At 48.9% G+C, this 17585-nt stretch overlaps 1 protein-coding gene and 1 long non-coding RNA gene across 3 annotated transcripts; one reads left to right on the top strand and one right to left on the bottom strand.

The window, feature by feature from the left end:
* Positions 1–6420: 6420 nt before the first annotated feature.
* On the bottom strand, positions 6421–7147 carry LOC117081021. Of its 2 annotated transcripts, none has more exons than XR_004436058.1 (2): positions 7023–7147; positions 6421–6710 (listed from the first exon to the last, which is right to left on the bottom strand). It is a non-coding gene; the product is annotated as an uncharacterized LOC117081021 (long non-coding RNA). The 2 variants fall into 2 exon arrangements; XR_004436057.1 differs by having other exon boundaries at positions 6421–6732; positions 7023–7117.
* A 75-nt stretch (positions 7148–7222) lies between these two features.
* On the top strand, positions 7223–17285 carry TMEM109 (transmembrane protein 109). Its single transcript, XM_033206575.1, has 4 exons — positions 7223–7520; positions 13533–13777; positions 14731–14833; positions 15617–17285. The coding sequence occupies exons 2-4, from the start codon at positions 13541–13543 to the stop codon at positions 16006–16008; spliced, it is 732 nt and encodes a 243-aa protein (XP_033062466.1). The 5' UTR covers positions 7223–7520; positions 13533–13540; the 3' UTR covers positions 16009–17285.
* The last annotated feature ends 300 nt before the right edge of the window (positions 17286–17585 follow it).

Below are 17585 nucleotides of genomic sequence, written 5' to 3'. Positions count from 1 at the left end.
TTAAAGGTTTTTGTTTGTTTGTTTTTGTTTGTTTTTTGTTTTTGTTTTTGTTTTTAAGAGACGGACTCTGGCAATGTTGCCCAGGCTGGAACGCAGTGGCTATTCACAGGTGCAATCGTAGCAATCATTGCTATCACAGGTGCATCCTGGAACTCCTGGGCTCAAGTGATCCTTCTGCCTCAGCCTCCAGAGTAGCTGGGACTTAGGGTGCAATTCTATAAAATTGGGCAGCGCCTCACACTATAAAATATAATGGTTGTTCCAATGAGCTGAACAGGGGAGCTTGGTTTTATAGACAGAAAAGGACTGAGGAAAACAGAAACAGAGAACAAAAGGGGGATTGGTCATTTGGTAATCTCAAAATTACTTTTCTTGTAAAGGTTAAAGTGGAGGGTACTTCTTTATCATGCCATGTAAAACTTGCCTTTTTTGGGAATTAAGCTCTCCCCGCCAACACACACGCACGCACGCACACACACACACTCTCTCTCTCTCTCTCAGAAGGTCATAAAGATCTTAGTTTCAGCTCATTGGTGTGGAACTTCAGCAGGACTAACTCTTTTTAGCTTGATCTGTTAGGCCTAGCGCAAGAGCTCAGTCCAAACCAATGGCCTCCTATAAATTTATTTTGTATTTTCTATTTCTCTTCCAGCTCAGATAGTGTATGATTCTTTGTGGATATCTGTAAGATAAGATACTCTCAGGAATCATGCAAAAGACACGTGGTGTGGACTATAAGGTATCAAGACAAACGGGCAGGATGAACAGGATGTGTGAGTGAGAGGGACTTTGACAGGTGGGCAGTATTCAGAGGAGAAGGAGAATGAAAGGCATTCCAGAAGGAGAAACAATGTAAGCAAAAGCTTGGAGAGAAAAATAAAAGTTACAGGTACAAAAGGTAGTATGGCATAGTGGCCAAGAGCATGGACTCTGAAGTCAGACTGTGTGCTCAAATCCAGCACCACCCAGGTGATTGACTGTATGAACTTCTCTATGCCTTAGTTTCCTCATCTGTAAAACAGAGGGAGTGATGACAGGGGTAGAACTAACTCACTGAACTCTTATGAGGAGTTAATATGCAAAAGGGCATTTCATCTCTCTCTTGCACCAACGAAGTAGCTTGCCACTTGTTCTTTGCTTCCAGCCTGGCCTCCTCCTCCTAATCTACTTTCCACAGAGCAGCCAGTGATCCGCTTTGAACGAAATATCGATTCATGTTATTCCCCAGGCATTTCATTCATCCAACAAATGTTGATTGGGTACTTCCTGTGTGCCAAGCCCTATTCTAAAAACTGGAGATAGAAAAGGTCAACAAGAAAGACACAGTTTCTGCTCTTTTGGAGCTTACACTGTACTGGGGGTGGTGGGAGCACAGAGACAATCAACACTTAAGAAGAAAATTCCAGAGTAGTAGTGCTATGAATGCAACAAATCAGAGCAAGGTAGACAGAGGTGCTGGGGATTGGAGGAACGGCTACTTTAGACAGGGCACTTAGAGAGTGAATCTCTGAGGAGCTGATTTTTTTTGCTGAGAACTGAATGAGGGTATGGGGCAAAAAAGTTTCTCCTCTGCCCTCTAAAGATATGCTGAAATTAACTGACAAACGACAGAATAACAGGAGAAACGACATACAAGTGTATTAGTGTGCAAGTGTGCACAGGAGTCATACAAAATATGAGGCTCAAGGAACAGGTGGCTGATGCTTACTTTTTTTTTTTTTTTTTTTGAGACGGAGTGTCGCTCTGTCGCCCAGGCTGGAGTGCAGTGGCCGGATCTCAGCTCACTGCAAGCTCCGCCTCCCGGGTTTACGCCATTCTCCTGCCTCAGCCTCCCGAGTAGCTGGGACTACAGGCACCCGCCACCTCGCCCGGCTAGTTTTTTGTATTTTTTAGTAGAGACGGGGTTTCACCATGTTAGCCAGGATGGCCTCGATCTCCTGACCTCGTGATCCGCCCGTCTCGGCCTCCCAAAGTGCTGGGATTACAGGCTTGAGCCACCGCGCCCAGCCGGCTGATGCTTACTTAAATGGCACCCGGGAAAGAGGGAGATGGGGGAAATGTAGGCAATTTTGAGGGCTAGCAAATAATTTTTAGGGGAAATGAATGAGCCCCAAGAACAGACAATGCCTTAGGACAAAGTTCTTATGAGCTCTGGAGGAGGTGGCAACAAATTGTGGGAAGGTGAGGGACAGAACTCCATTGTGAACAAAGGTTGTCTTATGCACATAAAGTCTCCCCTCAGAAGAATAGATTAAAAGTCTCTCTAGGTGTAGTGGTGAGTTGATGACTTTTAGTTTTTATTCTTCTCCAGTGGTTAATCTTTCCTGGTTATTTGATGAGTTTCCTGTGAAGGGGGATTTGAGACAATTGCATTTCTTTTGAAAGAAATTTTCTGAGATAAGGGAACTTCTAGAGAGAGCTTCTACCTGCACTTATGGTGGGGGTCAGTGGGCAAGAGAAGGTTAGAAAGTCCTTGGTTCTAAGGCAGCTTCTAAGACCTTCCCATTTCTTTTCATTCAAAAGGGCTCAGCATGCTGTAACCTCAGGACCAATCCAAACTGGGCCTACTCTTTTGATAATAGAATGTCATGTTCTCTTGTAGGTATGACAGAGCGGAAACTCCAAGTCATGTCAGCAGGACATGCACAATAGAAAATGCTTTGACATCTAACAACACCCAGAACCAATGATTCCTCCCTGTGGTACCGAGAAGACCTAGACATGACCAGAACCTAAATGCTAGAACTCTTTCAGGAGCGAAGGGTCTGTTGACCAGAAAGATCCAGGGCGAAAATCCACCTCAACATACCTGTGTAATCAAATTTGAAGCCCTCCAATCAGACCCTGCCAAGCAAAAATTCCTAATTCTTTTCCTTGCCCTCTGTACTAGTCTGTTTTCACACTGCTGATAGACATACCTGAGACTGGGCAATTTACAAAAGAAAGAAGTTTAATTGAACTTACGGTTCCACGTGGCTGGGGAAGCCTCACAATCATGGCAGAAGGCAAGGAGGAGCAAGTCACATCTTACATGGATGGCAGCAGGCAAAAACAAAAAGCTTGTACAGGGAAACTCCTGTTTCTCAAAACCACCAGATCTCATGAGACTCATTCACTAATACAAGAACAGCACAAGAAAGACCCGCCCCTGTGATTCAATTACCTCCCACTGGGTCCCTCCCTGAACATGTAGGAATTCAAGATGAGATTTGGGTTGGGATGCAGCCAAACCACATCACCCTCTGACCCCTTAAAACTTGCCCCAGTTAGGGAAAATTAGGGAGACAGATTTGAGCCATGCCTCCAGTCTCCTTGCTGGGTGGCCTTGCAATAAAACCTTTCTGTACTCAAAAGTTGGTACCATAGTATTGGCTTCTATGTGCATCAGGCAGTAAGCCTATTTGCTCAGAAACAATACTAAAGCACCATACTTTGGGGTATCATTCTCTGAGCCCCAACCAGGGGTCATTCCTGAGGCCATGAATGAGGGAGAGAGTTTCTGGATGAGGAAACTTGACCCCAAGTCTTGTACCATCTGGCCCATGCTGACCATCATGGTCTCACTTTATCTTCTCTCCCACCACATTGGCCTTTCAATTCCTCAAACATACCCGCTCTGGCTGGTTTCAGAACTTCTGCCCGGACCACTTTCCTCTCCCCCTTCCCTCTTCCCCTTCCTGTCTCAAACCCTCAAATGTAAACTCTTCCCCCTCCTGTCTCAAACCCTCCAAGGTAAACTTCAGTCTCACCTTAAATGTTACTTCCTCTGGAGCCCTTTTCATGGTCCCTGGTTTAAATTTAGCCCACACAGCAAACTGTAATTGTCCTCCAAACCACTTCAAAGAACTGTAATCATTTAATTATCTATTTATAAGTATCTGATGTCTGGGTTCTCCACTAGACTGTAAACTTCATGATGGTAGGAACCATAATTGTTCTCGTTACTTTTGCTCTCAGAGTGTAAGAGTGCCACATTGTGCCTGGCACGTAGCAGGAACTTTGATTGTTGGTTGAAAGACAGGTTGCCTGACAGGCCACGCATCTCAAGTACTGTACTTGGATATGTGGTGGAAATAAAATGGATCCGTTTAGGAGAGGCCTTGAACCCAAGGTGGTTAAACTTGAGTGGTGATTGGGCTGGCAGCACAATAGCATGTGTTTGCATTTGAACTATGGAGTGATAACCATACTTTTAGAGGTTTCCTCTGGAAGACACTTACTGGATGGGTTGGAGTGGGACAGACTAGAAGGAGGGAGACTCAGTAATTAATTGTTGAACCAGTCTTTATTGAGTACCCATAGTGTGTCAGCCAGGCATGATACTAGGTGTTGGTAATATCACAATGAGCAAAACCAGAGGTGCCCCTCTACTGGGGAGTTTATGGCTATGACAGCAGGATGCAGGAAAAAGGAAGTCCCTTCAAGGCTTTTCCGTTTCATAAGCCAGTCCACAGGGAATAGAAAAAATTCAGGGCACTTGATTTCGGAGAAACAGGGAGACTTAAGGGAAAAGAGATACATGCATTGGTGCTGGTGGGTCCCTGAGGAAGGAACTCTATGCCTTGTTGCCCCAGACCAATGCTGCTGTTGCTGCCTGGGGAGCATGGGGACACATTGGCCAAAGACCCAGAAGAAGCTCGATTTCCCAGGTATCTTCAGTGGCAATCTGTGTGGACAAGTGACAGAAGATTAGGCAGGGAGAATTTGCCAGCTTAAACGACTGACAGTGATAATTAGATGAATTTTCTTTTTTTCTTTTTCTTTTCTTTTTTCTTTTTCTTTCTTTCTTTTTTTTTTTTTTTTTTTGACATGGAGTCTCACTCACTTTGTCACCCAGGCTGGAGAGCAGTGATGTGATCTTGGCTCACTGCAACCTCTGCCTTCTGGATTCATATGATTCTTCTGCCTCAGCCTCCTGAGTAGTTGGGATTACAGCACACACCACCACACCCGGCTAGTCTTGTTTAGTATTTTTAGAGACAGAGGGTTTCATCGTTTTGGCCAGGCTGGACTTGAACTCCTTCACCTCAAGTGATCCGTCAGCCTCAGCCTCCCAAAGTGCTGGGATTACAGGCGTGAACCACTGCCCCCGGCCAGGATTAGATAAATGTTCTCTCCCAATTTTGGCCCTATGTTCATTTTCCAAAAGGTGTATACAACCTGAAAATCAAGGATGGGAAGAACCCTGAACTGTCTGAGATTGTTTCTGCTACCCACATGGAAAACAGGGTTGAAAAGAAATTAATTTGTCATTAAAAAAAAAGTTTAAATTTCTTTCCCAGGAAAGTCTGTGACCTGAGATTGGTAATCCTGCACATCAGAAAGGATCTAACAAGCAAATGTAAAATTGAAACTGTTAGCAAAGCTGGAAGGTGAGGTTCAGGATGCTACCAGAGCCTGTTCTGGAAGAAGGACACTTAGCTGAGGGGCAGGAAGTGACAAGAGCTCAGATGAAGATGGATGTGTCTGAGGAACATTTGATGGAAAGAAACAACTGGCTGAGGTGACAGATTGGGAGCCTACAGAGTGTGTATTCTGGGAGGAAGGCAGAATTGGAAGGCTGAATGATTGGGGGTGGGAGGGAAGAGTTACGTTTTAGAGGGCTGAGTTTGAGAAACAAGTTTTAACATCAAAAGGAAGCTCTCCTATGACAGCTCTTGATGGTTATAAAAACATTCAGTCAGCAACGTGGATTTTTTTTGTTTTTTTTAATGTTCATGATTGTTGCTTCCTTGAAACTTCACACCTACTGTGAAGTGGTATTTTTAGGTCCTTTCTAGTTCTTGAACGTCAAGCAGTGAAGGCCCAGAGAAATGAAGCTGTGTGCTCAGGATCACACGACAGGCAAGGGATCACCTCATTCGGAAGCCCTATTCATTCCCCTTCACGGTGCTGCTGAAGCAGGATATTGCCCTGACCCTTTCACAGGACTCACAACAGGGGTGCCCCGTTTACTCAGCCCGCTGCTCTCAACTTCTCGTGGGAGGGAGTACGCAAGTGAAGGAGGCGGGAACTGGAGTGCACAAGCGCTGGAACAAGCCAGCCGGTTTTTGGCACCGGTAGGATCACACTCCACTCACTCAAGATTCACTGCGTTCCACCCCTCATGGGAGGGAGCATGCAGGTGAGTGGGTGCAGGAGCCAGAGTGTGTGCTTTCGGCACCGGCAGGAACGAATTCCGTTCAGGCCCCGTGGCAGCGTCCAGGCAGGGTGCCTGAGGCTCCCGAAGCCCCAGAGGGCATGTTACAGTGCTCTTTCGGCTCTGCCGTCCGTGGACAGCTTAAGTGTTAACAGCTCAGTGGGCCCGCGGTTGCCCTCCACCAGCGAGGGCAAAGGGCCAGCGTGACAGCCTTTGTATCCGCACTGGTGGCTCCCGAGCTCTTGTCCAGCATCCAAGAAAAATAAAGTTGCACGAACAAATTAAAGGACAAATGCCTGGGATTTTATTGCTGATGAAAGTGGATTTCAGAGAGAAGGGGAGCTGAAAAGAGGGGGGTGGGACAGGCGGGTATGTAGTCTTCCCTTGAAGTCCAGCTGTCTCCGGCCAGATTCGTCTCGGAAGTTATGCCTCGGGTTGTCCTTCTGAAGACAAGCTGCTTCTCTTGGACATCCAGCCATGGTCGTCCTCTCATCCAGCTGCTTCTCCTCTCTGCCAGATGAGTCTGGGGTCTTTCCAGGCACAGGATGAGGCAGGGCAGAGACATGGGTGGCTTAGGAAAAGAGAACATTCAACTGGGAAAACATGAATAGAAGTTCTCACTTTGGGCCACAATTTCAGGCTTTTTGGCTTGCGAGTGGGGTTTCACTAGGGACCCGCCCTTTTCTACCTAGCATTTATCTGCCCTCTGTCCCTATCACTGCCTTTGTGGCAGAAAAAGGAGAGTGGGAGTTGGTTTCTCTCCTTCTCTAAAATTCTGAACTAGCATTTGGGAGCCGTCTACAGTATTCAGGTACGAAATTTCTCTCTGGGGGAGCGCATGCGTTTTCCTAGCGCAGTGTGCCTTTAATTGCTCCTTTAATACCTTTCTCTTTCGTGCCTTTTTAGCGCGAAGCTTCTAGGAAGACCAGGTGCTCGTTAGCGGCCAGGTTAGAACGACATTGCCCACAATGCCCCAGGAAACATTTGTAGCTCGAGAACTACATTACCCAAAATGCCGAGCGGTGGCAAGAGGGGCAATAGCTTCCACTCCGATTTTAAAGATCCAGTTTACCCACTCTGCAGCCCAGATATAGTCATTTATTTCCCCTTTCCAGCCAGAGACTTCCGTTCTCTGCTGGAACTTCCGATCCCATTCTTCTCTCGGTGGGAACGCTTGGGGGGAAAAAAAAAAAACGCAATAGATAATGCGGGGCGCATGCGCTCCCGCGTGCGTTTCCATTGTGAGGAAGGCCGGCTAGTTTCCGGGCTCATCCCGCCTTGCGCATGCGGAGAAGGTAAACCAACGCCCGGAGTTGAGGCGCGGGTTTGGTGGCGCGTTTCAGCGAAGTCGCACGTGAAGGATAGCAGTGGCCTGAGAAAGGTGAGTGCGGGCCGAGGCCGGAAAGCGGGGCAGCGCACGGGAAGGGTAGACAGCAGCCGCTGCAGGCGGCACCAGGCAGAGCGGCGAGGCCTGGAAAGTCCGAGTCGGGAGGGGTCCACGCGCCCAGCGGGCGAAACAAACAGGGGACCCGGATCCTCGTTGCTATGCAACCGGGGGCGTCGTTTCCAGGCAACCCGGGAGGCGCATGTTTCCGGGGAGAAGAGGGTTGCAGCAAGGTACCGAGGTTCGGCGGAGGTGGAGCGGCTCCCGGGCATGGGGACCAGGCTAGCGCCAAGCCCTACCCCCGAGTCCCGACCCACGGCCCAGCCTCGGCTCGAGCCCCTCGGGGGGCCCCCAACTCATGGGTCGCGCCACGTCCCTTACCAGCGACGCCACCCCTCAGCGCTTGGCAGGGGACGCGCCGTTCGAAATAGCACATGCCACTGACACCCTGTCTCCGGGAGGCTGGGCCCTGGGGAGGGCGCGAAGCGGCCGGGAAGCTGCCCCTTTCCCGTCGCCCTGCCCCCAAACAGTTGCTGGGCAGCAGCTGTCAGGGGTTTAGTGGGAGCTGCCCCCAACCTGCCAGGGCGCTGACTTCATTCTCTGCAGTGGCGGCTTCGCCCTGTTTAGGACCTTCCTTTAGACTCAGCTGTGCTTCTCGTGTGGCTGCTGTATATTTGGATCTACTATTAAAATAACCTCCCTCCTCACCTCTCCATGGCTTTCTCTTTCTACCCTCACGGTTTTTGGGCGGGTTGCTAATATTCATTTAACAAGCATTTATTAGTCATCTCTCCTACTAGGCGCTCGGGATTCCAAGATGTCAAGTCTAACCGGGAGGCGCTTGGTGTAATGGGGAAGGCAGGTTGATAAACTGCTAAATTATGCTACAATATATAGTCAGTGGTAATGTGTGTGCTGCAACATTTCTATAGATGTTTAGTTTACAAAGCGCTTGCTGCAGAAATATCTTAACTCTTTACAGCAACTCTTCACCCGGCTTCACTCACTTTTACGTTTGAGGAGACTGCAACTCAGGCAGGTTAAGTAACAGGTGTAAAGGTAGTGACTTCTAGTCTGTGGCACACTTGAGCCTGGGACGGAAGTCTGGGGTCCTTTGTACACTGCTGCACTTTTGAAGCTTTGCTTAGACTTTTCCCTGAGCTGCTGGCTATGCATCAGAAATTCCTAGGGAGCTTTGCAAAACAAAGGGCTGAGTCCCTCTCTGGAAGAGTCTGAGTGAGTAGCCCTGGGTGGGGCAGACATCCTTGTTTAATAGGCTGCACAGGCAGTTCTGATGGGCAACCAAAGTTGAGAACAGCAGCTCCTTAGGGGCAGCTATGAGCAGCAGCGGGATAGTCAGAGCCGGTAGAGGGCACTTTTTGCCGCCCCTCCTGCCACCTGGTGATTCATAGCATGAAATGAAACTAACAAAAGGAAAGAGAAGAGGAGGAAGGAGCCTTGATTGGGAGGAGGGGCGTGAAATGCCCCATCCTACCCTTGTAGCAAACCACAGCTAAACATAAGCAGTGGCGCCCCCTCACTAACACAGTAAGTAAAGCTGTTTCCCCAGCCCGGCTGGGCTCTCCAGACCCACCTGAGCCATATTGCAGCTGCTGAACAGAAGTGGCAGGTTTTGTCCCCCACCTTTTGCTGTCCTCTCATACCTCTTGGTACAAAACCATGGCCTATAAGCCCAGAAGGCAGATGATCTGGTATGTGTTCCCTCGGAGGAGTCTGGATGTCCTTCACTTTGAGCTTGTTGATGAACTTCAGCTCCATAAGGGCAGGGGCTATGTCCTATCAAGGCAGCATGTGGCTGTGGGAGAAGCAAAAAGGCAAGATGGAGATCCTGGGTACTGGAGTCAAGTCCCAGCTCTGCTGTGTGATCTTGGATAAGTCACTCAACCTCTCTAAGCCATACTTTTCTGAGTAAAATGAAGAGGGTAATAATATCTTAAAAGATTAGAGTTAAATGAAGTGATGAAAAAACAAGCACTTTGTGAATTATAAAGCACCACACAAAAATTATAACATGTATACATGTAGATATGTATAAACTTTGTATTATTATGAGTTGCTATTGAGTGCCTATTATTTGTCTGACGCCAGGCCTTGCAGAAGGTGAAGAAGTTTTAAGACATGTTTCCTCCTCACAGAGGCTGAGACTGTTTCCACGCCTTTAGTAAAACTATTTGATTAGGCCAAAGTGAGGAGGCCTAATAGCAGTGATCCATACTGCCTGAGATTCACCTGGAAAAAAATGAGGAGTCCTGTTAAAGAAAACAATTTGAAAAAGCAGACCAGCCAGCCAATCTCTGCACTCATTATCTCCAAAGGGTACACTACACAATCCTATTAGATTTGGTTTCTGGTGCACTTCACAACATCAGCTGGCATGACAATGCCAGCCTCACTGTAGAGGGCTTATTTCAAGGTCTTCTAGCTCCCCTTGACTGGGGCAGACGGCCACTGGAAAGTTGGGGCTGGCACAGAACAAGACAGGCTGCTGTGGGAGGAGCTGCTCATGGCACCCTGACCTCCTAGGGCTGAGGAAAGGACATTTGATCCCTCCTGGTGGAGGTCCTTGGATAAAGGATCCAACCCAAGATAGCAACGCTGCTCTTTAAGTCCCCAACATGGTTATGACCTAGATAACTCAGGAACTGACCTCTGCTTTCCTCATCTCTGACCACTGGCAGGCAGGAACCATCTGGTTCTTGATTTGTGCCAAAGAGAGTAGAAGGCTTTCCCAGCTTGAGGGCCTTCTACATGAATTGCATGTTTTTCAGCCCTGCTTGACCCTCCAGGCTTCAGGAAGGGCTTAGAGCAGCTGTTTCTGGACCAAAAAGTACCCTAAATGTAGTATTTTTGGAACCCTTTCCTAGACGACTCCTTCCCACTAAGCAAGACTGGGACATCCTTCTCTTCTCTCTCGTCCATCCTCATGGCTCTGGATTTATGGTCAACTCACTGAGTGCCTGCGTAACTGCAAAAACTTCAAAAACCTGACTGCTTCTACCTCAGGGGCATGGCTTAGCTTCTGAATATCAGGTCTGAATCATGAAAACTCCTGGAGCTACAGGTTCATTTCTGAGCCTGGAGGAGAACAGGGAATTTGCTGGCACTGTCTGACATTTCTCAAGCACAGTGGCAAATAGAAGTTGAACTTGCATACTTTTTTCTTGGCTGATCTTTACCTGCTTCAATGAGTTGGCACTTGTTGGATCTTAACTTGTCTGTGGCATTGTGTTACAAGACCAGAGCACAAAGCACAAAATTGTTAGGTAATTTTCACCAGTAATTCACTGAGATGATTGGTAGATGTCATGTTTATTTTAACTCATGAATAATCTGTTGTGTGACTTTTTCTTTTTTAAGAGTCTTGCTGTCTCGGCCAGGATAGGGTACAGTGGCATGATCACAGCTCACTGCAGCCATGACCTCTTGGGCTGAAGTGATCCTCCCCACTCAGCCTCCCAAATAGCTGGGAGTAGAGGCATGCACCACCACACCTGACTAATGAATTTATTTATATTTTTGTAGAGACAGGGTCTCCCTATGTTTCCCAGGCTGCTCCCAAACTCCTGGGCTCAAGCAATCCTCCTACTTCGGCCTCCCAAAGTGTTGGGATTACAGGAGTGAGCCACCGTGCCTAGCCTGTAGGCACGATGACTTTCGAAATCACTTCTGAGACTTAGTTGGAGACAATACAGCAGAGTTGTTGTGTGTGAGGAGTCCAATGTCAGAAGTACCTGGATTCAAATGCTCCTTTCCCCACTTACTACTTAACCTGCCTCAATTACTTCATCAGTAAAATGGGGGATAATAGCAACACCCAGCTGATGGGCTGTTGTGACAGTTAAGTGAGCGAGGTGGTGCATGGCAGGACCTAGCTGAATGTTAGCTTTTGATTAATAGTACCTTTCTTTAAAGGTTGTTTATTATACCCTTGCCCACTGTCCTCGTCCCTTGTCTGCTTGCTATAACAGAATACCACTGACAGCATAGTTTATAATGAACAGAAATTCATTAGGGTCACAGTTCCAGAGGCTGGGAAGTCTAAGGGCATGGCGCTGGCATCTGGCAAGGGTCATCCTATGGCAGAAGGCAGAACCCAGCACGTGCGACAGAGAGGAAATCAGACCAAAGTCATCCTTTTTATCAGGAGCTCCATTTCTGGGATAACTAATCCACTCCCAAGAAAACGGTATTAATCCATTCATGAGGGCTGAACCCTCATAACCTCATCACCTCTTAAAGGTCCTACCTTTTAATACCATCATCATGACAGTTAAATTTCTTTTTTTTTTCATGTTCGAATTCATTTATTTGGAAAGGAAATTCAATTGATATTTAATCGAATTCATAAAATCACAGAAAATGTTTAGACATGAAAAGTGAATCTAGTACAATCTACTTATTTTACAAAATGGAATTTTTTTTCCAAACTATGGAGAGTCTAATATAATTTTTTTTTATTATACTTTAAGTTCTAGGGTACATGTGTACAACGTGCAGGTTTGTTACATATGTATACATGTGCCATGTTGGTGTGCTGCACCCATCAACTCGTCATTTACATTAGGTTTGTCTCCTAATGCTATCCCTCACCCCTAAATTTCTTTTTTTTTTTTTTTTTGGCGGGGAAGGGGTCACACTATTTTACTGAGGGGAATGGGGTGTCAAAAAAGTACTGAGGACCATGAGATCCAACATCCTTGGCTGGGCCGGGAGCTCCCAGGCTCTGCGGGTGGCGCAAGGACAGTTAAATCTCAACATGAGTTTTGCTCTTCAAACCACAGCACCTCCATTGGGGGTGGGGAGGTGAGATCACTCTGTATCAGTGGTTCTCAACTTCATACAGGGGAACTGCCTAGGGAGCTCTTGCAGGTCTAAGGCTAGGCCACACCCAGACAATGATATCAGAGCCTCTGGGCTTGGGACACAGACATCAGTACTTGTGAAGCTTCCAGGTGATTCCAGTGAGCAGCCATGGTTGAGACCCACGATATAACTTGACTCCTAATGAAGATGGGTGGAAGCAGAAGCTTGGGTTCAAATCCTGGCCTTTCCGTGTAGCCCCGTGACCATGGGAAAATGCTTAACTTCTGAGTCGCAGTTTCTTTTTTTTTTGAGGCGGAGTCTCGCTCTGCCGCCCAGGCTGGAGTGCAGTGGCGCGATCTCGGCTCACTGCAAGCTCCGCCTCCCGGGTTCACGCCATTCTCCTGCCTCAGCCTCCTGAGTAGCCGGGACTACAGGCGCCCGCAACCGCGCCCGGCTAATTTTTTTGTATTTTTAGTAGAGACGGGGTTTCACCATGGTCTCGATCTCCTGACCTTGTGATCCGCCCGCCTCAGCCTCCCAAAGTGCTGGGATTACAGGCGTGAGCCACCGCGCCCGGCCCACTGAGTCGCAGTTTCTTTCACCTGTACCTGTAGGGGTGAGGAGGATAAAAGCCACCTCACATGATGGTCCTGCAGAGAACTTGACATATGTGCAGTTATTCTTGTTTGAGCACAGAAACTGAGCACTTTTCTTTATACCATTATATGGCAGTAATCCTACTTGTGTGCTATTTTTAAGTTGTTTTTTATACCAGCTTTATCTTAAGTAGATTATAAGCTCCTTGGGACAGAGCCTTTATAGAGTCTTATAATTCTTTTATGCCTATAGCACCTAAGATACAGGGACAGGCCCTCAGATTTTTAGAACTGGCACAAACCTTAGACAGATCTTCTCACCCACTCTAAAGTGTTGAATAATACTTGCTGGTTAATTAACATGCAAGTGGTAAAGAATGTGAAAGAGGAACCTGTGAGTCAGATGGTTGTACCCAGCTCCAGTTGGAAGTCCCAGTCTTTCCTCTCCCAGATAACAGCACTTTGTTTCCAGGGTTAGCTTGGTGCTTGCTGGAGGTAGGGGTGGAGAAGGATGTTGGGATAATGAGAGCTGGGAGGGTGAGTGTGTCTACCATGGCACTCAGCTCACGCTTTGCTTCTCTCCTGGCAGACCCAGTCATGGCAGCCTCCAGCATCAGTTCACCATGGAGAAAGCATCTGTTCAAAGCCATCCTGATGGTCCTAGTGGCCCTCATCCTCCTCCACTCAGCATTGGCCCAGTCCCATCAAGACTCTGCACCACCAGGCCAGCAGAAGAGAGAGGCCCCAGTTGATCTCTTGACCCAGATAGGTCGATCTGTGCGGGGGACACTGGATGCCTGGATTGGGCCAGAGACCATGCACCTGGTGTCAGAGGTAAGGAAGGTAGTCCCTGTGTGACTACACACATTAAGGAAAAATAAAAGAAAGAGAGGTTGGTAATGGCCAACTCATCTTAGTTCCACATCTTCTCTGGTACAGAGAGCCCCAAATTCCACAAAAAGAAGCCACACAGCACTTGTCTTTGAATTCCTCATTATTTGATTCCTGTCCTAGGGCCTTTTAGCTCCAGCCCTATCTTTTCCAGGCTCCTGCCCTTTCCTTGCCAGAAAGGCTGGGAAATGAGCCATCTTTATAAACCCATGTTACTGGGTGACTGTAGAGTCTCACTTTGGTCTAAATCTGACCTAGAATCTCGAAATGGCAGAATACCAAGCCCTGAATCCATTCCTTCACCTGTAGAAGTGGGTTGGGCTTATTGGGAGCCTAAGGCAGGGTTATCGTTTTTACCTAGTAGCATCCCAAGTGTGGTATCACATAATTTTGATGGGCTGGACTGAAGGGCTAAGACAATCATTTTTTAAATCCATAATATAGTATAGCTGGTAGACTCCTTTTTCAATGAAACATCCTATCCCTTCACAGATGCTCTCCACACACCTTCATGACTCCCCGGAAGGCTAGCAGGGCTCCACTTTTATAGGGTGACTACTAAAAGTATTTAATTGTCTCCATCATTCACACACAAGTACACCTACTACTCCCTCCAGAGTATCCCAGCAAAGCATAAATTATGTCCCAGATGCCCTGGTTTCTGGTTCGGGAAGGAGAGACGGCCTGTTGGCCATCCCTGTACACTAGAAGGTGGGTGTGGAAGGGACCCCTTAGCCAGGCCCAAGGCGCCTACCCTCTGACCCAGGCCTGTCACCACTGGGTGAGAAACAGGTCTGAGACATTCCTGCAGTCCTTGCCTGGACAGTGGTGATCAGGCTTGAAGGCGAGGACCGTTGTTATTTATGAACTCATCTCACTCCATGCTTTTTCCACAGTCTTCGTCCCAAGTGTTATGGGCCATCTCATCAGCCATTTCTGTGGCCTTCTTTGCTCTGTCTGGGATCTCCGCACAGCTGCTAAATGCCTTGGGGCTGGCTGGTGAGTGTTGGAGCACTGGGTAGTCAGCCAGAGCTTTGCCTATACTTTCCTACTTGGGGGAGTTCATCTTTGTCAGGGTCTAGCCTTTTCCCCAAGCTGCTTGACCCTTCCCAGGATCCTGCAGAGACACAGCCAAAGAGCAAGCCAAGAACTACCATGGCCAGGTGTGGTGGCTCCCGCCTGTAATCCCAGCACTTTGGGAGGTCAAGGCAGGAGGGTCACTTGAGGCCAGAAGTTTGAGACCAGCCTGGGCAATATAATGAGACCTTGTCTCTATAAAAGATTAGCCAAGCATGGTGGCATGTGTCTGTGGTCCCAGCTACTTGGGAGCTGAGGTGGGAGGATCGCTTGAACCGAGGAGGTGGAGGTTGCAGTGAGCCGGAATCACGCCACTGCACTCCAGCCTGGGCAGCAGAGCAAAACCCTGTCCCACCTGGACCCCCTAAAAAATAGCTTCCACCCCCACGTGCCAGTTGTTCACTTCCTATCAGGCATCGTGCTGAGCTGTAGTATCTCATTTAATTGCCAGCCACAGTACAGGGAGGCAGTAGAATTGTTCCCATTTAGTAAATGATACTACAGCTCAACAGAAGCAAGTAATCTACTCCAGGCCTCACAGCCAGCAAGAAACAGAGCTGAGATTCCAACCCATATCACTCTGAGTCTACGAGAACACCTTATTCCTTTGCAATGTGGCTAGCACCTCTCACCCTTTTAGCTCTTGCCCCGCTCTCCCCTCACCACTTCTCCAGGTTGGCTGACTCTGACTCTTTTGGCTTCCAGGTGATTACCTCGCCCAGGGCCTGAAGCTCAGCCCTGGCCAAGTCCAGACCTTCCTGCTGTGGGGAGCAGGGGCCCTGGTCGCCTACTGGCTGCTGTCCCTGCTCCTCGGCTTGGTCTTGGCCTTGCTGGGGCGGATCCTGTGGGGCCTGAAGCTTGTCATCTTCCTGGCCGGCTTTGTGGCCCTGGTGAGGTCGGTGCCCGACCCTTCCACCCGGGCCCTGCTACTCCTGGCCTTGCTGATCCTCTACGCCCTGCTGAGCCGGCTCACTGGCTCCCGAGCCTCTGGGGCCCAACTCGAGGCCAAGGTGCGAGGGCTGGAGCGCCAGGTGGAGGAGCTGCGCTGGCGCCAGAGGCGAGCGGCCAAGGGGGCCCGCAGTGTGGAGGAGGAGTGAGCAGGATGCCCCACGCACCGCCAGTGTCATACCAAAGAGCTGAGCTGCTTCGGGGCAACACAGCCCTCCTGCCAGCCCCCTGCCCTTTTCTTGCCCTGTCTCAGCCTTCAGAACCTTGATCCCTGCCCCAGCCCCACCAGCCAAGAGAAACAGAGAAAGGCCATTCCCTCTGCCAGTCCTTGCGGCCCTGTCTTCTGAGGTTCTCTGTCTGGAGTTGCTCTCTTAACCCTTTCTCTGCTCCCAGCCTGCCTCACCAGGGAAGGTTGGAGGGGCCTCCCTCTGGCTTCTGCATCTGCACCAGCAAACATCACTGCCATTGGTCTCTCATGACTTAACTGGCTTCCCTGTGCTGCTGCCTTGGCTTCCTCCTAATGCTCTTGCTCTTCTGTCCTTCTGAAGTTGCTCCTTGACCACATCTCCAGCTCCCTTCTTGTTTTCCTCATCCTCCTACCCTGTACTCCCACCAAACCATGGTCCTTTAAGGCATGCTTCTGTCCTCTTCATTGCCCAGCAGTGGGGAGGGGCAGGGGTAATGGGACCTGAGGATAAAGGGTGGGGAAACAGGGTCCCCTGAGGCCTGTGGGGGCTGGAGGAGAGGAGGATGTATCTTGTGTCTGTTTCAAGTGCCTTAATCCGAGCCAGCAGGGCCCTCTGCTTGCCCGCTGCCATACTGTATGTAGGAAAGTGCTCTGTGTCTGCTTTGTGTCAAGAGAAGAGCAGTCACTCTCAGAATCTTGATTCCCCATCAGCCAAATCAAGATGGCTGCTGCTTTGTAGGCATGTGCTTGCAAGTGGGACCTTGCTGGGCATTATATGCCCTATGGGGGTTTCAGAGACCCTGAAGGAGGAAGGAGGACTCGCCTCCTTGTTTGCACAACTGCATGCACTTCTGTCCCCATCGCTCCACTCCCTGAAACCAAGAAGGAGTTGCTGACCAGCGTCCACCCCGGCAGCCCGGGAGGAACACAGGCAGCTCCTTTCCCTTCGCGTGGTCTGCGAAGAGCAGGGTGAGCTGCCAGCTGCCCCTCTCCACCAGGGTGCCCCATCTTGGTGGTTAGGGGCCACTTTTCCTTTGAGGCTCTGGTGGAGGTGGGTGTCCTTCTCTGCCAGGCCTGGCACATGATGTGAAGAAAAAATGCCCAGTTCTTACTGTTCAGGTTTGATGTGGAATCACAGCTGCAGTGATATATATATATTTTTTATCAGCGCTTGGTTGGTTTTAAATAAAATGCACGCTATTTTATTATCTTGTTCTGAATAAAATGTATTTACTCCAAGTCTGGATTGCTTCGATGTCTCCTCTACTGCTAAACCCATTTCTGTAGTGCAGCTCCGCCTCCCGACTTCTCCCTGTGGGGACAGTGTGAAGCTGGCAGAGGGGAGAGCTGAAAAGGCAGGCTGGTACCAGGTACCCTTCCCTCCAAGGGCACGAGGAATGAGGAAGGCGTGCCTCCATTCCAAACGTAGGAACGACCAGCACTGCTGGAAATGTGTGTGCTTGCTGGGCAGAGGGGGCACCCCTTCCCTGTGGTGTGCTGAGGTGGGGAAGACTTGCCTGCCTTCCCCTTCACCACCCA

Source organism: Trachypithecus francoisi, unplaced genomic scaffold (assembly GCF_009764315.1).
Source record: "Trachypithecus francoisi isolate TF-2019V2 unplaced genomic scaffold, Tfra_2.0 Lachesis_group8, whole genome shotgun sequence".
Taxonomy (NCBI): domain Eukaryota; kingdom Metazoa; phylum Chordata; class Mammalia; order Primates; family Cercopithecidae; genus Trachypithecus; species Trachypithecus francoisi.
Note: the sequence above shows the minus strand (reverse complement) of the source record. Positions and strands in the feature narration are given on the sequence as shown.